General features: G+C 35.9%; 3 protein-coding genes across 3 annotated transcripts; 2 read left to right on the top strand and 1 right to left on the bottom strand.

Moving 5' to 3' along the window:
• Window positions 1–1115: 1115 nt before the first annotated feature.
• Window positions 1116–1562, bottom strand: LOC145016997 (protein FAR1-RELATED SEQUENCE 3-like). The gene has a single exon (XM_078975118.1). The coding sequence runs from the start codon at window positions 1560–1562 to the stop codon at window positions 1116–1118; it is 447 nt and encodes a 148-aa protein (XP_078831244.1).
• Window positions 1563–4052: 2490 nt separating this feature from the next.
• LOC145013938 (uncharacterized) lies at window positions 4053–4882 on the top strand. Its single transcript, XM_078972296.1, has one exon. It carries the CDS (start codon window positions 4071–4073, stop codon window positions 4737–4739), a length of 669 nt encoding a protein of 222 aa, XP_078828422.1. The 5' UTR covers window positions 4053–4070; the 3' UTR covers window positions 4740–4882.
• A 12436-nt stretch (window positions 4883–17318) lies between these two features.
• LOC145016995 (uncharacterized) lies at window positions 17319–18381 on the top strand. The gene is made up of 2 exons (XM_078975117.1): window positions 17319–18134; window positions 18199–18381. The coding sequence occupies exons 1-2, from the start codon at window positions 17319–17321 to the stop codon at window positions 18379–18381; spliced, it is 999 nt and encodes a 332-aa protein (XP_078831243.1).
• The last annotated feature ends 5402 nt before the right edge of the window (window positions 18382–23783 follow it).

Raw genomic sequence — 23783 nt, 5'->3', positions numbered from 1 at the left:
CATGGAGCATCTTAGCCCACTATACAAGATATGGATAATTTACATAATCAACCCATATATTTAATTAGTTATCTTTTGATCACTTAATTAATTCTAAATTAATTCTTGATCAAACTAATCAAATAATATTATTAATATATTAGAACTTATAATATATTCATAATCTCCAAATGTTTTTTTCTCTCATTTAGTCTATCCAATTGCATGGTGACATGCAACCCAAATGGACCATGTCGGGTTGGGTCAAGTACTGACCAGAAATAGTTATGGACATAGACACCTTATCCAACACACACACCATAGTCAGTTAGCCTGGGAAAGTTTACTCTGATAATAAGATTATGTTTTGGATTAATACTCGGAAATTATGTTATGACTTATAATGCGTTTTTTTATAAATATGGTTTTAGTAATGTTTTTAAAAGAAATTTTTAGTCTTGATTTTTGGGTCGTTACATATTGAGTGTAGAAAAAAGGTATGCAATTGTGAAAAAAAAAACAAGCATAAAAAGAAGTAGATGAAATGAGGTCTAATATAGAAGCAATATATGTCCACACGTACGTGGATAAAAGACGTAAATAAAAACAATGACATGATCAATAAAGATTTTGGCCTAGCATTAGAGTGTGATACTCTCCATCAATAAGATTAGGGGTTTAAATCACATTGTGAATATAAATAATATTATTATTAAGGTATTTTCTAACATATGCTTTAAGGACATATATAAGAAATTTTAATTATATCAAATATTAGACATATCTAAATATTATTGTTTAAACCACGATTTGACATTCATTAGTTTCCTATATTATTTTTTCCAACTTTATAATTTTATTATTTTCTTTTAATCTTCCCTACTAATACGTAGGAAATGATACTATATTCTAGATTTTTAGTACCCTCTAAAAATTTCCTCCATTCCATGATTTATATATTGCTTTTCTGATTTCTTTTTTTTACATCATATCAATTCATCAATTTTTATCATAACGCCCATGAACATTTACTAAGCATTTGAGAAGCATTTTTATTTATTTAACATAAATATGAGAATTGAAACTAATAATGAGAACGAAAAATAAAGTTTAATAGTAATTTCACTGTTTAACATTTAAAATGGAAGATGGGGTCTTTGCATATCAAGTTTCTTTGTTTTTTCCACTTGTTGAGAATTATTATCCTCACGCTCTGGACATGTGTTGAAGTTGTGACTAGAAGATTTGCAAAGTCTACAACGCTTTACTTGTCTCGCTAATTCCTTTCCACTTCTCATTCGTTTTTGCTTTGGTCGTCCTTCTGTTTTTGAGATGATAGGGCATTGAACCAACTCAATTGCATTAGTTACGAGATGACTATTGTTTCCACAAGATGATGAAACATCAAAATTTCCTTCTTGCTGTAATAGAGAGATTTCTGTAAATTGAGCTTCTTCACCATTCCACCGTGATAGCCAATAACTAGAAGGAATTTCAAAGCAGTCCTTATGAAGAAAAATGCTTAAGATATGACGACAAAGTATCCCAACAAATTCAAAGTTTTTGCAAGTGCATTTAGTCATCTTACCATCCCAAACAACCTGATGACATCGAGCCGCTTTGTAATGTTTGACAATAAAGCTTGTGTCATTTTCTTTCCGACCCGAACATTGAATTGTTTGAACAAATTATTCTTGAAACTTTTTGAATGCAAAAGGAGTCAAAACTTGGTAACCTTGTTTTTCTAACGGTGATAATGATGTAAAATGCGACTCTTGATATTTTGCCAACATACCATCATGCATTTGTGTATGCTCAACATCTTCAATAGCAAGATCAACCTATACAATTATGAGTAAAAAGATTAATAAAAAAAGTTTAAACTAAAAAAAATGTAGTAAACTAAATACCAGTACCCACTTGTCTAATAAACTCCCTTAGACATGTATGAGAAGATATAAAGTTTTTTATAAACGAATTTATGCTCTCCGATCTTCCCGTGGTCGTCATGCCACCAAAGAAAAAGTCAGGAAGATAACTTGGAACCCAAAATGTTTTAATCTAGTGCAATGCTATCACATGTTTATTCTTTTCGAGATTGTATTTTGCAATGACTAATGGCCATTGTTGCTCAAATTCTTCAACCGAGTCTAACTTATATACGTTGTAAAATTCGGTGCACCAACTTGAGTACTCAGCTTTTAAGACCGAAGTAAACCAACTACTAAACTTAGTGGTGATATGTCATATGCAAAATGCATGTTTATTATAAGGCATCTCCGTTTCAATTGCTTGTTTCATCCAAGGATCTTGATCGGTCAATATCGTTTTTCGGTGACTTTTTCAAATACCACAACATCTCCGTATTTTTGGTACAATTCAAAACAATGAGCATCACACCAAAAAATATGTTCTAACCTATTTTCACTATCTAGTGTAAATGCATATTGAAAATTAAGATTTTCACTTTTAGCACTTTTACAATACTCCAAAAACTCTCTTGCATCATCTGTGAGTGTAGTTTATGATTTTTGGTAAAAATGTTATAGACATCCTTCTTAGGGGGTGTTTGTTTTAGCTTTTTACATCACAAAAGTTCTTTTTGGAAAGAAAAAAAGCAAAAAGATATTTGGCAAATCAGTTTTAAAAGCTGCTTTTGGAGATTTTATACAAGGAAAAGAGACTTTTTGGAAAAGTCAGGAAATCCTGATTTTTTGTAACTTTTCCAAAAAGGACGGGTTTTAAAAAGTTAAGCCAAACACCCCCTTAAGAAAATAAAGTTCTCCATGTTTCACATTCATTTCAAGCTCCATCACCCTCATAATTTGTGTAACAGACAAATCCCCTTCTTTTAATAAAAGTATACGTTTTTCATTTTCTAATGTAATATTACGGTAAGATGGTAAAAATCGAACCTCTTGAGTAGACAACACAATATGATTATGCTCTGAAACAAACTTGGTGACTTGCCACTCTTCACAGAAAATTTCATTAATTCTTCTCAATGTTATAAGCATGTGGGCCTTGCATTCACATCTTGTATAACCTTGGTTTTTTTTTTTTTTTTTTGTGAAATCTTTTTTAAACTTCAGCTTTCCTTCAGGGTGACAAAAAAAGTCACGTCTTTTCTTTTCTCTCGTTTTAGTGTTCACGAATCTTCCTTTTCGAATCGAAAACCCATTATTTCTCGCATAATTTTGATAAAAAAACAAGAGCTTCTTCTTCACTTAGAAAACATTAACCAACGAACGGTTCATAAAAACTTGTGTTGTTTTTTTGACTCTGTACTTCTTCGATAACAGTTTTTTCATTATGAGCATCTATCGAAGTTTCTTCAACAGGAACCTCATTCAGGTCCAAAAAAATAGGTTATTTCATATGTAATGCTTGCCAAATGCTTTGTAAATCCTCCTGTTATTTGATAAAAGTGACGGTATCATCACCAAAAAAAAAAAAAAAAGCAATCCAAAAATATTAATATATAAATCATGAAATGGAGGGAAATTTAACATGGATCTGTGCTACTCATACGATTTAGTGGGAAAACTATACGGAAATGATAAAAATGAAAATTTGAAAAAAAAAAAAAAAAAAAACGAACTAAGAAGTTAATTAATATGAAATCTTGATTGCAATAATAATAGACATATTAAAATTTATTATATGTGCCCTTAGGCATATCTTAGAAAATCTTTATTATTAATTTATGAGTAAATTAGTTTTTTTTTTTTTAAGGATAAGGCAAAGATTGTATACATTGTATGATATGATAACAAGAAGGAATATAATTCTATCAATACACATCTACCTTCATATTATCAAAACATATTTTGTAACTACAAATAAATAATAATTAAGATGAGAACCCGTCAACGCCCATTTGTTCCTCAATATTCAACACAAATCAAAGAAATAATTAAAAAGACATTGAGGAGACGAATAGGTCCAAGTCGGTCACAATTAAATTTTTATTGTAGGCTGCGCCGTGTAGACTCGGTCACTGTCCCACCATAAGCCTCATGGTTCACCACCTGCCACCTCTATTACCTATATAACCCCAACCCCGTAAACAACCCAACCATATCTACAAAATGGCTAACAATATCTCCTTCTTTCTCTCATCCCTTGTAATCTTAGCAGCCATGCAACATACCACAGCCGTCGACTATACCCTCACCAACTCAGCAGCAGCCACCTCCGGCGGTGTTAAGTTCAATAACGACATAGGGGCGGAGTACACCATTCAAACTCTTCGCTCCGCCACAAGTTTCATATGGACCACGTTCAACCAAAACACAGACGCTGACAGAAAGAATATCGCTCGTGTAAGCGTGTTCATTGACGACATGGATGGTGTTGCATACACATCCAACGATGAGATCCATGTTAGCGCAAATTACATCCAGGGGTATTCCGGTGACGTCAAGACTGAGATTACCGGAGTACTTTATCACGAGATGACACACGTATGGCAATGGAATGGCAATGGTGAAGCTCCAGGAGGATTGATAGAGGGGATTGCGGATTACGTAAGGCTGAAGGCCGGGTATGCACCTAGCCACTGGGTTCAGCCCGGACAAGGTGACAGATGGGACCAAGGGTACGATGTGACAGCTCGATTTCTAGACTATTGTAATGGTCTTAGAGATGGGTTCGTGGCTGAACTTAATAAGAAGATGAGGAATGGCTATAACGATGGTTATTTCGTTGACTTGCTAGGGAAGACGGTTGATCAACTGTGGGCTGAATACAAAGCTTAATAAGGGTGCAAGCATTGTACATCGTTATAAATTAATTACGTACCAAACGTCTATGGCTCTATGCATTGTAATTAAACGATTGCATGGTAAAACTATCAGATGCATACAAAGTTAAATAAAAATAAACAAGTTATTATTCCTTACATATGTGTAAATCTAAATTTAATATGAGCGTCTTCAAACAAATGATTGACTTATTCCATATGTCATAAACGGTTTGACTTTAAGTTTATTTTGGAAACTTAACGCACAAAAGGAGTCACAAAATGAAATGATCTATCTTTTATTTTTGGACTGCACATATAGAACATCAATAGTAAAATTTGTAGAAACAAACTTTTATTTTTGGGCTGCATAGAACATCAATATCGAAATTTGTAGATTTAAACGATGAGATTCACTCTCGCTTAATGTTTAAATCAAAAGTGATTGTTTAATATAAGGTACTAATCTCCTACTCTAATCCTTTCTATCAGAGGGAAATAGAACTGATTCATTTTCGTTTATTGTTTACTTTCTCTTATTTTGTTGTTACATAAATAAAAACTATTGTATTTGGTAAATACTATTGTTGCACGAAATAAAATATTGTTACATGAAATAAAAGTGAAAAAGAATTGATATATTTTTTCTTGTTTGGTAAATACAAATTAAAAGGGAATAAACCAAATTTTTTTCCATCAAAACAATCATCTATTTTTAAGAGAGAAAATGAGACAAAAATTAATAGAGGGCATCGAGATGTAGAAAAAAAAAACAGAGAAATAATCACACTTGCACTCGAACCTATGAACGACATCGGAATTTTATAACACTTGCGTATTGCATTTTGTAACAACACAAAATTTTACTAAATTTTTAAACTTTTCAAAACCAATCCGAGTAATCAAAAATTGTTCAAACATCAACATAGTTCACAAATTATTTCTAAATGATTTCATATCAGAGTTCCCAGAAATCTAAAATCATAAAATGTTAGGATGTGTGCGTCACGCATTCGCCATGCCATGGTCACCTGAATTACCTGAAACAAAAATCAATAAATGTAAGCTCGAAGGCTTAGTGAGTTACTCACAAAATACCAACATATATCACACAACAAAATAATAACAAACAACATGTATAATGAACCTTCAGCATGATTGGACCGCCTCCTCAGGGCCTACAGCCTATTTGGACCGCTTCCGAGCCTTCAGCATGACTGGACCGCCTCCCCAGGGTCTACAGTCTATCTGGACCGCTCGTCGGGCCTTCGGCATGACTGGACCGCCTCATCAGGGCCTACAGCCTATCTGAACCGCCCAGGGTATGTTGGCCTACAGCACGAAGCGAGACCACCTCAACCCAACCTCCAAACAAACAATCATGTGCACATGGATAACATACAAACAATAGCATGCATATAACAGTCAAACCGATATAACAGATCACAAGCATAACAATGATCCTATCACTAGGATATCGACCTAACATGTCACTAAAATAGAATCCTAACTACCAGGATGTAAATCAGTAGGTATATCATAATAATAATCTGAATACAATCCATAAAGGGCCGAACTTGGTGCCTTAGACCCTGTTGATATAGTGAGTGTAACAACGTAAATTTTCAAAACAAAATTTTCATTTAAAATCATATAATTCTCATGGCACATTTATAAAAAAAAAACACATTTATTTAATTTACAAACGCAACTCCATGTTTGTTTGATTACAAATCCAGGATCCTCGAAAACATAACTCTTTCACTGGTGTGTACAATCAAGCTGGTGCCTTCCCGTGATCTTGAGAAAAACCTGAAACACATAACACATAACACTGTAAGCACGAAGCTTAGTGAGTTCCCCAAAATACCGCATACAATACATACGCCACTCGAGGCTACAGTACGACCTTCCGGTCGATGTGTCTCTGCGGGACCCTCCAGTCCCGTAGCTCGTCGGACCCTCTGGCCCGGTTATAGCTCGTTGGGCCCTCTGGCCCGGTCAGAATCGTTGGACCCTCTGGTTCGGTTTGAATCGTTGGACCCTCCAGCCCGGTCTATACCATCATATAACATACAAATATCACATAGCACATAAATTCACATAATCTCATACATAGCACATAAGACCCTCCGGTCCACATAAATACCACTCTAGGGAATGTATAGTGAGAAGACTCACCTTGAATGATGAACGGCTCCTACAATGTCGCCGTTGCACACCAGCCTCTACCTCAGAGCCATATCTACCATGATCTCAAATTAGGATCTAAGTCCCGACCCTCATTCTCTAGGTCTATAGGTAGTCCACTAACTAGTCCATAAATAACCCCAAAACCCATTGGGCCCATCAAGGCCCAATAATAAATGGACTCTACCGAGGCCCAACTCTTAAGTCCAAGAGGCAAGCCCAACTCAAGGGCCCAAGGCACATATACATATTCCTCTGGTCCAAATCTCAAGCACAACAAGCCCAAACTCCAGGCCCAACACTTAAGGCCCAATATAAGACTTAGCCCAAAAAGTCCACAGTGAGGTTACGCGGGGCATACCTCCCTTGGTACGCTCAACGTAATCCATCGCACACGAATCCTGATCGGGGACACCAACCTAGTACGCGGGGCGTACTAGATTTACGCTCAGCGTACGCCCATATTTACTTTTTCAACTCTTTTGGTCTTAATCAGTTAAGACCATAGCTATACTCTTAGATCTGGATTCCATAAGGGCTCATACTCAATAAAGGTCGTGACTTTAAGCCTTTGCATGGTTGATCAAGTCTCAAACACAAAAACTCTCACTCATTACTACTAAAAAATTCTCATATCTCATGCATGGTTTGATTCTAACATCCAAAGACTCGTTTTTATGAATCCTTTCCACTAAAAACACTTAAAGGGACATGTATTAGGTTGTGGAGCTTAACCACTCATAAATCTTCAAGATTTGGGACCAAAAACCCTAAAATGGACCACAAACAAAAACTAGCACAATAATAAGCAAGTTCAAAACTTGATACCTTTGGAGGATGCACCAACAAGAGAAGAACACAGATCCAAAAGCTAGGTGCTCAAGCCATTCTCTTTCAAAGCTCCTTCTTCTTCAAAAGCCAAACACAACAAGTCATCACCCCACTAGATCCAAATGAGAAAACCACCAAGATTCAAACTTTATGCTTTCTGGAGCTAGATCAACATGATTAGAGCTTGGATCCACAAGCTCCAAGCCAAGCAATGCTTCCTCAAGAAACTCCTTCTTCCATAATAAGCACCAAAAGCTCACTAAATCACCAAAATGCTCAAGAATCACTCAAATGGAGGCTTAGGGTCGATTTATAGGGTTTAGAGGGACGGAGGCTGAAGGTATTAGGGTTAGGTTATGAGTTAAGGACCTTAAATAGCGTCCAAGACCCTAAAATAGCGGTCAGGTCTGTTTGGCGTACGCCCAGCGTTCATATGGTACGCCCAACGTACTCTGAAGAACATTCGTGACCCTCCCTGGTTAGTACGCCTAGCGTACTCTTAAATTACGCCCAGCGTACTTGGCTAAGCCTGAAACCATAAAACTTCTGAAGGCCATAACTTCTTCGTTATAAGTCCGTTTCCAACAATCCTTATATCCACGGAAAGCTAACGAGAAACCCTACATTTTTATCAACTTTATTCCTCCTGAATCCCACTCGAACTCAGATCCGAAATTCATGAAAATCCCGAACCAACGCTTTAACAATACATTCGGGCTCTAAAGCACAAACCGACTCTTTTATCACACAACCTACCTCACCCACATTCCAAAAAGAGAATAACCTTTCTATTTCAACGCCTCAAAACCTTCTCATACTCGGATTAAGGCCCACGGGCCTTAAATCACAAAATAATCCAAAATAGGGTGTTACAGTGAGGCTAACTCACCTCGCAAATAGTGTTGAAATACTGCAAGTCTCTTACTACGATCTCACCAGGAATCCCGAACTATCACATAAAAATAAATACTAGGTTAATACCCACCATTACCCCCTCCTTGACCAAGTGTATTTAGAATTCATTAAACCATTCTTTTTAATGGGTCAAAGTCCCACACCAAGTCCTTATCTTGAAGGCCCAACACTTAAGCCCACTATTGGCCCAATTTAATAAATTGGGCCTAATCTGCTTATTGGGCCTAAACCCATGATCCACTACCACTAAATGACCCATAACATCTTATTTATGAAGCCCACCAAAGGCCCAAACCCCTTTCGTCCATAAAACAACCCAAAACCTGAAGGCCAAATGTTAATGGCCCAACAGAGGTTGTACACAGGGCATACTCGACTAGAGTTTGACCATCATCCGGGTAGTTGAACCATTACGTTGGGCGTACCGAATTTACGTTGGGCGTATTCCATCTCTTGACAAAACCTTATTAAGTGCTTAATGACTTATGCACTTAAGTCCTAGTCTCAGATCCAGAGGCCTAACATGCCCAGGGTACATAAAGTCATGACCTTTATCACTTTGGACGTCCATAAAGTTCGAAATGCTTGGTCTTAATCCATTAAGACCTTATTTATCTTGCATGGGACACTTACAGCTAATGGGACCTGATTTTTATCACTCAAAGTCCCTTTAAGAGCCTGGAAGGATATCTCTTTACATCCATAACACAAAATACACCACTTTATGGATTTTGGGACAAGAGATGCTTATAATAAAGTAACATGATTAGATAGAAGAGTATATGCATAAAGTATAGAACTTTATACCTTTAGGAGCTTCTTGAGCATAAACTAACTTCAGATCTATGAACTTGATCCTCTTCTCTAACACTTGGATGCAATGTTCTTCTCTTGAAACACTCCAAAACACACACCAATCAAGCTTACACCCACAAAGAAGAGCTAGGGTTTGGGGAGGACGAATGTAGGCTATGGAGGCTGAGGATAATCAGAGGAAATTATCCATAAGGGTGTGTATATAGTCCCTAAACCCAAAATATTATGGTTTTCTCCATACATTAGTAGGCCTAGTGTATTAGGTCACGCCTAGTACGCCCAGCGTACCCTTACCTACGGAATAGCTACGGAAAATGCTTTCCGTCAGATTTACGTCACCAATCCATAGGTAATTACCTACGGATTAGCTATGAATTTTTCTTATTTTTGTATTTTCAAGCACCAAACGTCGTTCTTTTCCGCTTTGTTTTTTCACACATATATTATACTTTATTATCTATACTTTCACCAACTTGTAGCAATTAGTCTCGTTCATATATGTGTGTCACCGTCAGGGTCCATTACTCGTTTCATTGTTTAACTTTGTAATGCTTACACTTTCACTAACAAGCTACTTTGTTTCTTCTAAATATGTACACATACACACATACATACATCAACATATACACATAAACACATACACATCCACACATAAACATATACATACACATACACATTGAAATACAAATATACAAATACATATACACACATACACACATACATATATACCTACATACATACATACATACATACATACATGCATACATACATACACACACATAAACATACACATACTGTGACATCCCCATTTTCACGGCCAGAAAAGACCGATTTTATTTATGTTTTATAAAAATTAGAGTACCTATTTTAATAAAAATGTTGTGGAATTTGTTCCCAGTAAAACATGATAAATACATTATCAAAGCATTTCCGAAGAAAAGTATTTTTATTCATTTTAAAACATTTGGGATGTCATCGTCAATACAGAAACGTAAGCATAAACAAAACTTACATTCATTATCACTAATGATTTACATATCCTTAATCTCTCAGTGTAAGGTGACTTCATATCAACACCTGTGATATAAATAAACTAAGTGGGTCAGGTTGGGAACCCTGGTGAGTACACATGGTTTTTAACCCACAATAATATAATTATTACTTTTAATCATCAAACAGTCAACCCAATTACTCATCCCCATTATCTTCTTTACTCTTAAGGATCTACCCTAAGAATTAGCTATTCCTCGTTCATTTATTCCTAAGGATCATCCTAAGGAATCAGCACGAAGTCCATCTTTACCATGGTTTAAACAACAGGCACTAAGTCTGCATAGTCGCCTGGGTTTAGGCACCAAGTCTGCATGGTCACCAGGGTTTAGGCATCAAGTATGCATGATCGGTAAGGTTTAGGCACTAAGTATGCATAGTCACCAGGGTTTAGGCATCAAGTTTGCATGAGCGCCAAGGTTTAGAGTACACCGGGTAAACACATCCTTCACAACACCTACAGGTTGCGAGCCTGCTAGTGTTCCACTGGACTGTCTAGAATAGTTTGTGGTTGTCATCCATACTCTGCTAGATGACGGGGCCAGCATTTGGGAACAAGGTTTCTCACATCGCCCACCTCTCAACTGATCATCCAACTCATATTTCACATACCCATGTTTTACCCACCTTATTATGTAGATATAAATACATATACAGTTTAAATCATATAAAACTTGTATAAAATCGTTCATCCAGCATAGATAGCAATTATACAGATAATATGCACACAAAGCACGTAGTTTATATAAAATACTTCATATTTATGTGTAAGATGAAAGGAACCATGCACTCACTTGATAAGATGGTGACTCGGTACTCGGACAACGCTTCGTTTACTTTAAAATAATTTCCTTCGACGAAACCTAGTATTAGTACCACTAGATTTTAGTCTAATATTTACCGTGACTAATTAGTAGTCTTATTATTATTATTATTATTATTATTATTATTATTATTATTATTATTATATGTTTAAACAATACTTTCCAACCACTATGTACAGAGAGGGGCCAGACATAAAACACTGGAGGGCATGACCATTTTTGCATATAGCACTTCTGAAATCTAACAACCCTATGCGGCCCTTTAAACCAAATTCTCCATACCGCGAGTAGTTAAAAAGATATAATAACGACACTTATATAATAATAGCACAAATATTTATTATAAGTTCGTAATAACAATACTAATTTTAAATATAAGCTATATTAAAATAGGGTAAGCATAACTTACTTACAAGGGGGTTTTAGCTAGGAGTCGGGCTCTGAAGGGGAACCATTTCGTCGCTGAATCTTTCTAAGAAAGATTCGTGCAGCGCTTCAGCGCTCACCTTACCATACTAAAACTACAGAAAGAGAAGTCAAATAATGAGTAATCAAAATGCTCGGGGGATAGGAAGAGAAAGACTATTGAATCAAGAGAATGATGCAAGAAATATGAGAGCCCAAGCCAATTATTTATAGTAATTGAATTTACAAAAACAACCCTCCATAATTACTTAATGACCTTATAGTTATATAAACGACTAAACACTCATTCATAATACAATTTTAAATAGATTTAACGATATTTGTACTAAACTAATGTCGAAAGTACTCAACACTAGTTTTATAATAACCGCATCGTCGATACCTTTCTAATGATATATACATTTGTATATATATATATATGTGTGTGTGTGTGTGTGTACGTATTATACGTAACGTATATATGATTTACACTTTATTTTAATACATAAATATTCTATTATAATTTGTAACTCGTTCATAAGAACTCCATTTTTGACGTTCTTTATATCCACGCGTTGCTATTTATGAGTACTACAACTTTCATTTAAACGTCGTCAGCTAATTCTCATTCTATCTCAGATTTACAAAACTGTATCGAATTTATCATACTCAAACTGTAGGGACCAAGTTTCGTCCATATCTTTAACATACGAGCTTTACTATCGACATTCTTTATATCCATGTGTAGGTAAAAACAAGATCTAAAACTTTCATTTAGACTCTATCGGCTAATTCTTGACCGATCTTAAATTAGTAGCATGAGATTATACTGTTAAATGTCCGCGTAAAATTCATAACTTCTACATACGGACTCCGTTTTCATCTGTAATATTACCGTTGAGTTCCTATTAATGATATCTTCAACTCTCATTTAGGTCGTGTAGCCCAAAAACCGCTTGAACTAAAATTCGAGTTTCGGGTCGTGCATTACTATGCCAAATGTTAGAAAATTCATAATTTCCTCATATGAAGTCAGATTTGAGCGTTCTTTTTATGGATGCTCTCAGTTTAACATATTCTACGACTTTTGTTTAGATTAATAAGGGTAAAAAGTCATCTATTGTAAATTCAGTATTTACGTCTCCCAGTACCATGCCGGTTTTCCCGAAAAACTTCGACGGGTTATAACTTCTTCGTTATAACTCGGATTTCAACGTTCTTTATATGTACTGAACCCTTGTAACGTATACTACAACTTGGTTAGGATTAATCCTTCTAAATAATCTTCCATCAAAAACTCATTTTTGATACTTATTGTGTCTAAATTGACTAACCCAGATCTAAGGGCGTTACAATTATCTCCCCCTTAGGATGATTACGTCCCAGAATCATCAATGAAACAAGGAAGTATAATGATTCCATATGTTATCTCTTCATCCTAGGTGATAATCTTAACTTCCTTGTTTCTTCAAGTGAGTATCTAACTATTGGACCCCTTGACTGCAGGCGGTGCTCGATCTTGCACTTGCTCCCTATCTTACGTTAGACTCCAAATTATGACCTTCAAGTTACAATCTCAATCCTCACTGGATACGAACTTAAGATAAGTTCTTTTATTACTACAATGGAATGATGTGTCATATTCTAATGAACTATCATCATATGTTGCAATCCTTAGACTCAGGTCTCTTAGAGTCTTCCAGAACAGACTATTTTCCTTCATGTTCTAATCTCATCTTAAGGGTAGCATTTCTAGTTACAAGCAACCGTTGCGATATCCCTACTAATCGCTTTGATTAATTCTTCCAGCTTAAGTATGGTGCTACATCGAACTTGGTTCTTGGAACCATGTAACATACTCGTCGTAGTCAGACTCAATTTGATATGACCACTATGGTCGGAATAACAACAATCTTCTTAGTCATTACCAAAACAATGGTAATGACATACTTGAATAAAATGAAATCAATTACTATCTTCTTGGTAACCTTGTGACTTTCCTTGATCCAAGTGTGAGTACTATGCTTACGGTAGTATAGGCCTCTACTACCATTCACACCTACTCATACTCGTCCTAAGTATTGTCTCGTAGTTTATCCAAGTCACCATGCATGAAAATCACATAACAGTTTAACACACCAGATAACAAAACGAAGGTTTTATTTTTTCTTGAAACTATTACATAGGTGTTCAAGTTCACCCTAGACTATGCCTCTAATAGGCTACATCATATGATTCTATCCCCTTGGCTACTTCATAACTCGATCTTCGGGCATGAATTCCTCATCCTTGATTCTTTGCGTTGTTTTCTGCTTCATCAAGGATCATGTGGAATGCCTTTGGCCTTGGTGGCATTTCTGGATCATCCAAACTACATCGTCCACCTGAAAATGAGCCCACACTCAATTCTTCAAGGATTCTAAGTCTACTAATACCCACTCCTTGATCACTACCCCGTAATGTGAAACTATTCGAAATAGGGCGTTACAAAGATGTGTGTACATTAACCAGAGTTATTTGCAACATCGGACTTTAAGGATGAAGTTTAGTTCAATTAATGGAGAATTATAACATCCAGTCCATGTATAAATTGATTTTTGTATGTTTTGCATTCTAATTAGGAGACCACTTTGTGGTGGAGTGTCACTACGACGTGGGGGAACACTTTGGATTTGTGGTATTTTAACAACCTGCCTCGATATGGTCATGGGGCAACACAACGTGGCAGGTGTTTTAAGTGAAAACCCAAATTTTAGGTTTTGGACCTCATATAAGGAACATTAAGGCTTGGGCTTCAGCCTCCATCTTCCTCCCAACCTCAAAAACCCTAACCCTAGCCTCCACTGAAGTTGTGAGCTCATACTTGGTGCTTTTTGGTAATTTTTGAAGGAGATGGATGCTCTTCGTGAGGTGATTACTTGGCAATCATCATTTCTTCGGCTAATATTATCTCTTGGACCTTGGTGAGTGCCAAAGACTCAACCTTTTCTTTCCATGCTGCTAAATCTCTTGTTGTTATCCCCTTTTTCCATGATTTTGATGGACTTAAGTGATGAGATCTCATAAAGTTTGCAACTTTATGAATCTCCAAGTCAGATTGAGCATTTAGTATCTTGAATCTAAATTATAATCAAGTTTTGATGTCATGCATGGGATTTTAGTCATTAAACCCTATTTTTGACCTAAAATGGATTAGGGATGCATTCGACATGCAAGTCCATAAATCCACGATTTTTAAGGCGATTTTAGAGTGTGAAAGCTTTCTGGAAAATGTAGAGGTGAAACTCTAAGGATTTGGTGCTTAATGAGAATCATGATGCACTAAGTTACCATTAGTGGTTGGGTTTGGGACTTTGGCTTTTGGAAGGTTTTGTGGGATAAAGTTGGAAACTTTACCCATTAAAACAATGGGAAGGACTAGATTTGAGCCTTGGAGTTTTGGTAGTTGAATAAAATCACTTAATGGTTTAAGTTGTCCGGACGCATCACTACGACGTGGTTGAGGACTTGAGGTCGCCAATTCGTGGTGATTTGGTCAAGACCCATCATATTTGTCAGTTTACGACAACAACATGGCCAAGGAGGCCACAACGTGGCGACTAGCTGAGTTAACTTTTGATTTTAACCAAGATTTAACTAAGTTTGACTTAGGGGTATTTTGGGTATTTTGGGTTGTAGTATAACTGTTGGTTACTGTTAATTGTAAAGGTGACCGGTAGAGTTGGCTTTCGAAGCAGTGTGTTGTTATAGCTATTTTGTATATCTATCAGGTGAGTCTCCTCACTATATACATGGGTCGATGGCACCAATGTCGGGCCATTATTCAATTATATAAAATGCTAGTTGTTATGTGATATATATTTGTTTGTGTGATCGGGTTGAAATACTCGCCAGGACAGGGCCCACTATTGTACGATTGGGTTGAAATACACCCCATGGCGGGGCCCACTATCATATTATTAGGTTGAAATGCACCACATGGCAAGGCCCACTATGGCATGTTCGGGTTGAAATATACCTAGGGCAAGGCCCCTGGGCGGTGGCCGTATTTGTTTATTAGGTTGAATTATACCCTAGGATGGGCCCCAAAATTTTTTATTTGGTTGAAATATACCAGAGGGCTAGGCCCAATTGTATGTTCGTATGTGGTACTTTTAGGGAACTCACTAAAGTTTGTGCTTACGGTTTATGTTATTGGTCTTAGGTACTTCCGATTCGAAAGGGAAGGGTCCCACGCGATGACACAAAATCTTCCCCTCATGATTTCCGTACTTTTTGGTTATTATTAGTCTAATAATATTGATATTGTTCATTGTGAATGCTTTGGAAAAATTTGATGATTGAAACTATTTATTTTAAAATGAAATTTTTTTATCATAGTTTTAAGATGTTACACATAGTATAATAAAGCTTTTCCTGAATTTTCGGGATATTGATTTAGTATTATTAAAGTATATTTTATTGGGATATGTCTAATGGGGTTGGTCTTTGAATAGATGCATCTTTGGATAGATGTAATACCAATTGGTTTGGATAATCCGATACGATTGATGTTGCCATCCGGATTGGAGGGTTCCATGTTAAGTCGGTCTATTTACGTGTATGCGTCAACACCGTACACTATTAATAACTTTCATTCAACTTTTCTAAATAGGGATAATGACTTGGGAGGGTAATTAGGTTTCTTGTTTGTCCGCATTAGGTCACTTAGGTTTTTTTTTGTGCGTATTAGACCATTATGGTCGTAATTACCGTTTACATTTAATCCTTTTTACCGTTTGCTTCTTGTTTAACCGGTTACAAAGTGAATACGGGTGTTACGTGGTTATTAGGCCATTACGTGGATAATTAGGTGGCATTTAATGTATATTAGGTCTCCTTAAATTAGGGCAAGACGAATCCCAATCACTTTCTCTTCACTCTCACTCAATCGTCCCCACCCATTGTTCTTACTTCGATCAATCCACAATCAAATGGCTGAAACTGATACACCGGTCGTTGAAGTCTGGTACAATGGGATGTTCATCAAGAAACCACTAATCTATTTTGATCCAGATAAAAAGGAGATAATGTACGCCGATTTCAGGGAGATGGGGTATGCTGAATTCATTGCGCACCCCAACGTGATTACTAGAAGAATATGTAAAGATGTATACTATTGTCCAGATGGGCAAACATTGTGTCAAGGATTGGCCGCATTGCATAACGAATGTGATTACCACGAATTTCATGAGTGTCTCCATGAGAAAAAGAAAGTAAATCTGTATGTGGACCATATGCATGAACCCCTATTCGACTGGATTGAAATGGAAGAGCCTGGAATTGAAGATGATACCAACTCCAAAGCAGATGAAGATGTTGATTCAATGTTAATAGATAAAGACTGCTGGGAACACGAGGTGGATGATGAGGATTTTTCAATGAAAAGGGCAACAACAACTATTCAGAATAAAGACAGGTTTTTGAACAAACTTTGTCCAAATGTTGAAGAGGAAGAAGATTCTAATGTTGAGCAACTACCACTTGTATACCCTGTGCACAATTCTGAGCAACAATAGGATGAAATGGCTCCTGTGTTAGGTATGAAATTCACCAATCCTACTGAACTTAAACAATGTCTTACCAACTATGCTGTTAAGCATGGTTATGATTTGTGGTATGAAAAGAATGATAAAAACAGACTTCTAGTGAAGTGTTGCAAAGACAAAGAACCTTCATGTCCTTTTCGGTTGTGGGATTCTTGGATGCAAGAGGAAAGGACTTTTCAGATTAAGTCACTTAAATCAAGTCACAATTGTGGTAGAGTTTTTAAAATAGGCTTAGTGAATTACAAGTGGATAGGGAAACAATATTTCAATGTACTTCTAGAAAACCCCAGGCTTAGTTTGAGGAAGATGAAAGCTCAAATCTCAAGCACATACAACATCATAGTTAGCATTGGACAATGTAGAAATGCAAAAAAGTTTGCATTGTCTGAGATAGAAGGCACTCTAAAAGAGCATTATAGTAGGTTGTGGGACTATGGCATAGAAATCAAAAGAGCTAATCCAGGATCAACTGTGAGTATGCATGTTGACCATACCCTTGATGGAAGTCTAATTTTCGAACGGTTGTATGTATGCTTTAAAGGTGTAAGAGATGGTTGGGTAGAAGGGTGTAGACAAATCATTGGGATTGATGGGTGCTTTCTCAAAGGAATTTGCAAGGGTGAACTCTTAGCTGCTGTGGGTAGGGATGCCAATAACAGCATGTTCCCACTAGCTTGGGCTGTTGTGACTGTTGAGAACAAAGACACTTGGAAATGGTTTCTTGATCTACTCATGGATGATATTGACAGAGGCAGTGGAAATGGGCTTACTCTTATATCAGATGGACACAAGGTACCACTCATGTTTACTCTTAACTTTATAGTTTAATTATTAATTAATATTGTAAATTGTACAGGGTTTAATTGAAGCTATCAAAGAAAGGGTTCCTCATGTTGAGCATAGATTATGTGCTAGGCACATACTAACCAACTTTAACACAAGGTTCAAAGGTGAGCATTTTATCAATCCATTTTGGAGAGCTGTGAAGGCTACTACAAAACAGAGACATGAAGCTGCTATGCAAGAGATCAAGAATTAGACAGGGGGCATTTGATTATCTCATGGAGAGGGACCCTAAATGTTATTGCAGGGCTTTTCAAGTAGAAGGAGTATTTTGTGATGCTGTGGAAAATGGAATTTCAGAGAGTTTTAATGCTGAAATAGTTCAGGCTAGACATAAACCAATAATAGCAATGTTGGAGGATATAAGGGTTTATGTGATGCAGAGGTTATACCATCATAGGAGTAAAGGAGAGGCTTGGGATTTAACTATATGCCCAAGCATTAGGAAGAAAATAGGAGATTTGAAGGAGAAACAAAGGTAAGAATGTTTGTATTTACTTGTTAATATTTATACATGTGTTTATGTGTTCTTACCTGTTTTATGTTTATGTACAGATTCTGGGCTGTGTACCCTTGTGGGTATCAACAATTTGAGGTGGTATTATGTAATGACAGGTATGCAGTTGACCTGATCAGAAGGACTTGTGGATGCAGGAGATGGCAGTTGACTGGAATACCCTGTGTACATCGAGTGGCTGCAATTTCATCCATGAACTTAAACTCAGAGGATTATGTAGCTAACTGTTACAGTAAGGCAACTTATCTCACCTGCTATGCATACATTATTCATCCTTTGAATGATAGCTCTTTATGGACACAAAGTGAGTACACCAAACCTTTACCCCCAAAAAGTAGAAGGCTACCTGGTAGGCCATCTACTAAGAGGAGGAAAAGTGCAGCAGAAAGGGAGATATCAAGCAGACACACAGTATCAAGAGTAAAGCAGGTGCAAAGGTGTTCAATATGCTATGTTAGTGGGCATAAAAAAAAATGGGTGCCCAACAAAAAGAATTCCAACAACAGGTGATCCGGTTCCTGGATCTTCCACTCCAGCTCCAAGTGCAACACCAGGATCCACTTCTGCAGCTCCAAGTCCAACACCAGGATCCACTTCTGCAGCTCCAAGATCCACTCCGGCAACTCCAAGACCAAGATCCACTTCTGCAACTCCAAGACCAAGATCCACTCCTGTAACTCCAAGATCCACTTCTGCAAGACCAGTTCAAAGTGAAGTTCAATTGAGAAAGAGGAAAGCTTCAGAAAGAATCATCAAACAATGCCTGAGGAAAAAAGTGGTGCCCAAGGATGGTAGTGGTTGTAGTTCAAACAAACCTGTAGATTTTGGTTGATTGTAGGTTTGATGTTGAACTCTTTTTTTTGTTATGTATGCATGTGGGGTGTAAATGTTAGGTAAGCATGTGTTGGTCGAATCTTTTGATATTAAATGTAATGTTGTACTAGACTAAGGGACAAAACTATCCAGCTTTTGATGCTATTTTGATGCTTAATGGGACACCTTTTTAAGGGTGTTTGTAGCTATGACAATATTACCCTTTAATATATTTTTTGCTTTAAATCTTTAAATTGATTCTTGATTGTTGAATCATGCGCTTTACAGATGTACTTTGCCTTCAATTACTGCTTCTTCCTTTAATATATTTTCTCCTTTAAAACTTTTAACTGATTCTTGGTTGTTCATTATAATTACTGCTTTTGCATTACACTGAGATTGGTTGTTCACTATAATAGCATTTAGATTTCAATACATTACAATTAAAATTTTCATTACCAAAAGCTTCATTTGCATTCAGACATATGATTTCATTACATTATAGGTACCCTTACAATCAGAATAACAAAATAATGGGTACCCTTTATATTCAAAAGATGTCAACTGCATCATAATTCCATTCAATATAATTTAACAAAGTACAATAGAAACAAGACAATCAAAGCTACTTTATGCCATTTCATCATCTTCTTCATTTCATTCAGCTCATGACTAAGACCCAAAAGCTCCTCTGTGTACGGATCTTCAACAACCCATTCCCAAAATCCACACTTTCTCCCTGCTCTCTATAAAAAAAATGAAAAAGAACAAAACTTTAGCATAAATGCCATAACTTACACACTTATAACAGAGATTTAAAGAGAGAAAAGCTTCAATCTTCAAAATTGGCCATTACCAACGAATTAGGGCATGTTCTGAACCTTTTCCCCGGATTCTGTGGTGTCGTGGAGACTCGAATCCGACTCGGGAGCCCACAGTAGCACATGATTCGGTTGTTTGAGGTGGAGGCGATGGAGGCTTGCGACATCTTCTTCTGTTCTTCTTCAACTCTTCAATTTAGGGCATAAGAAAAATAGGACATTGTTTGAGGTGGACTCGATGGGGTTGTTATAGGCATGCCACCGGACACGTAAGCTGCCAACTAAGCTAAACAAGAAGCAAACGGTAAAAAAGGTTAAATGTAAACGGTAATTACGACCATAATGGTCTAATACGCACAAAAAAAACCTAAGTGACCTAATGCGGACAAACAAGAAACCTAATTACCCTCCCAAGTCATTATCCCTTCTAAATATTTTTAAAATTTTTCATAGATTTTGACATCCTTTTTTATATTTTTATAACATTTAAAAATACATTTTTTAAAGATAAGTCTTATAAAATGTAAAAAAATATTTAAAAATTTTATAACATTTTATCTAAAATGTATAAAATAAGTTGTAGTTTTCGTTTTATAAAATTCTCAAAAAAATACTTTTATCTAAAAGCAGTTTTATTGAACCTATATGGAAGAATTTAAAAAAATTAGAAATCTATATCTCAAGTTTAAAACTTTGTAATAAAAAAATAAATAAATTTACAATAATTTTGTAAATAAGTATGAAAAATAGTAAATATCTTTATAAAAAGATGTAAAATATTTTTTAAAAAAAAAATTAAAAAAAGGTTTTAAAAGTCTAAAATTTCTTAAAAAATAATAGAAAAATAAAATTGTATATTAAACTAAATCTAAGACAAATTCGTATTAAAATAAATATTTAGTCTAAATTCGCAGCAAAAATTATAATTTAAGCTAAAAGCATAAAGTTAAATAAGAAAAAATAATTTGTTGAACCCAAACCATGAATTGGTTAACTTTAGAAAAAATTAGTTTGTTAACAACTTAAAAACATATAAAATGCTTTTTTTTTCCTAAAAATATTGTTAAACCTTGTTTTTATAGTTCTTCTTCTTTTAAATAAAGTTGTTTCTATGGCAATTTAATATTAATAACAAAGTTCACGAACTTCTAAACATTTAAAAATATATATATTCTCAACAAAATTGCAAAAATGGTCCCTGTAGAATGCAATTTTTTGGGGTTTTAGTCCAAACCTCGATTTTTTTGGATTGATGGTCCTTTTGACCATGTTTATACGTAAATTTGGTCCCTCGTAAAATTGAAATGACTAAAATGTCCTTCTAATATATTGTTTTATGTTTTTTACCTAATTTAAATGAAAAAGAAATTAATTAATTAATTAATTTGGACTCACATCTCTCTCTCTCTCTCTCTCTCTCTCCTTCTTTGTTCTAATCGACCCTCTCAAATAAACTACTGAAGACGCAATGTTTTTGATGATCTCCACCCTTGAATAACCCATCATCATTGATGATTCTTCCTTCCCCCCCCCCCCCCCCCCTCACCACACGACTGTCGTCTACGTCCTCCTCCCACACCATCGCCGCCTGCTCCTTCCCTTCTTTGCCCTAACCCATTTTCCCTCTCATCTCCGCCAATAGGCTTGCTCCTTCCCTTCTTTTCCCTAAATCCTCACATCAACTCACCGATTTCTCTCCATTAAACACCAATGACAAACTTTGGAAAGCATAACTATTTTTGCTTGGAATTCATCAATATAGCTCCCGCAACCCGGTCCGTGTTCTTGACTCTTGTAAATAAACCCCAAATCCACTGCAACCTGGAGAAGTTTTTTGTTACGTTTTTTAGAACTTGAACAGAGAAGGGGAATCGATGCTCGACCCAGGACATTCGGTGGGAGCACGTGATGACGCCATTACGGGTGTAGGTGTTAGAGCATTGTGCTTCTTTGACCAGAGACTAACCAATGTGGATGGGGAACTCACCGGCTCTACAACAGGTTTTATTTTGATTTTAGGCCAGACCTGTGATGTTTCCCCTTTTTGTATCTAGAAAAATCAATTCTAAAAGTGGTTTGTACAGGGGTGGGGAACTGTTGGGAGATGAAGGTGAAAGAATGGTGTGATGTGTCTGATCGTAGGTGCAACAGGTCGGTCCGGTGTTTGATATTTGGTTTCATCAACATGTATGTGTGTGTGTGTGTGTTGAATCAAGTTCACCAGTCTGTGAAACCTCATAACAAGTTGAATCGATGTGTGTAGTTTGTTGAACGATGTGTTGTGCGATGAATATGTTTTTTGGATCTGAGAACTTAGGATTTTTTTTTCCAGGGTTCATCAATGTATGTGTGATCAATGTATGTATGTTGAATAATAGTTCATCTTTGTGTCTTTTGAATCATGGCTTTTTCCTTAATCAGATTTCGACACTACCTCATCAGATTTGGGTTCATCAGTGTAGGATGAGAGAGAGAGAGAGAGAGAGAGAGAGAGAGAGAGAGGTGACCCTACTTTTTTAATTATTAAAATAAATAGAAAACAATTAGATTTTAAAAGAATGAAAGAAAAATAAAAAATAAATACCCCAAGGGCATTACAGTCATTTCAGTTTACTGAGGAACCAAAAACGCAACGAAACTACCTCAAAAGGACCACCAATCCAAAAAATCGTGGTTTGGACTAAAAACCCAAAAAAATGAATACCACGAGACTATTTTTGCAATTTTGTCTATATTCTCAATAAAAAGTTTTTATAATATATTGGGATTTAGAAAGAAATTAATCTTTTCATGCTATTGACGTTTAAAATTTTTAAAAATATATTAGGATTTAGAAAGAAGTTAATAATTTCATGCAATTGACGTTTCTAAGGAACGTACAATGTTGGATTATACCAAACAATATGACCAAAGAGATGGCGGCCCTCACACAGTCACATCTCACATGACTTTGGAAATTCTAAGGTGTTGTAACATAAACATACGAAATCATTTGTATAAGATATTCAAAATCTTTTAGCATACAAATTAATTGTATTATATATTAACATATAATCAAATATAATAACTGGTTCTGTACATGGTTTTGTTTAATAGGTTTTTACATTATTTTTTTTTTAACAATCAATCATATATTAGATAAAAAAAAAAAAAGCTCTAAAAAAATAATAATAAATAATAAAAACATTACAGGTTGAAAGAAAAATGCATTAATTCCCATGGTTGTTTACTTGTTTTTATAAAAAGACATTGAGCTAAATAATATTAATTGTTCAACAATTATATGCTTGTCCAGATCAAACACCCCCTTCCACCCTTTGGCTCCTATATATACATGCTCAACTCATGACAAAATCCATCAATAAACCCTTCCCCATTGCTGCTTTCAACTTTCCCTCATCACAATATGTCGAGACAACATCAATATTACCTCTTTCTCCTTTTCAT

This window comes from Lactuca saligna, chromosome 9 (assembly GCF_052625555.1).
Source record: "Lactuca saligna cultivar CGN05327 chromosome 9, ASM5262555v1, whole genome shotgun sequence".
NCBI lineage: Eukaryota > Viridiplantae > Streptophyta > Magnoliopsida > Asterales > Asteraceae > Lactuca > Lactuca saligna.
The sequence above is the reverse complement of the archived record's forward strand: the minus strand, read 5'-3'. Positions and strand labels throughout refer to the sequence as shown.

What these genes read in the sequence shown, in the direction of transcription:
- LOC145016997 (XM_078975118.1), bottom strand. Translation starts at nt 1,562, where the DNA reads ATGACTAAATGCACTTGCAAAAACTTTGAATTTGTTGGGATACTTTGT.
- LOC145013938 (XM_078972296.1), top strand. Translation starts at nt 4,071, where the DNA reads ATGGCTAACAATATCTCCTTCTTTCTCTCATCCCTTGTAATCTTAGCA.
- LOC145016995 (XM_078975117.1), top strand. Translation starts at nt 17,319, where the DNA reads ATGGCTCCTGTGTTAGGTATGAAATTCACCAATCCTACTGAACTTAAA. An exon ending in TTATATCAGATGGACACAAG is followed by an intron (nt 18,135 to 18,198) that starts GTACCACTCATG and finishes TAAATTGTACAG; the next exon opens with GGTTTAATTGAAGCTATCAA.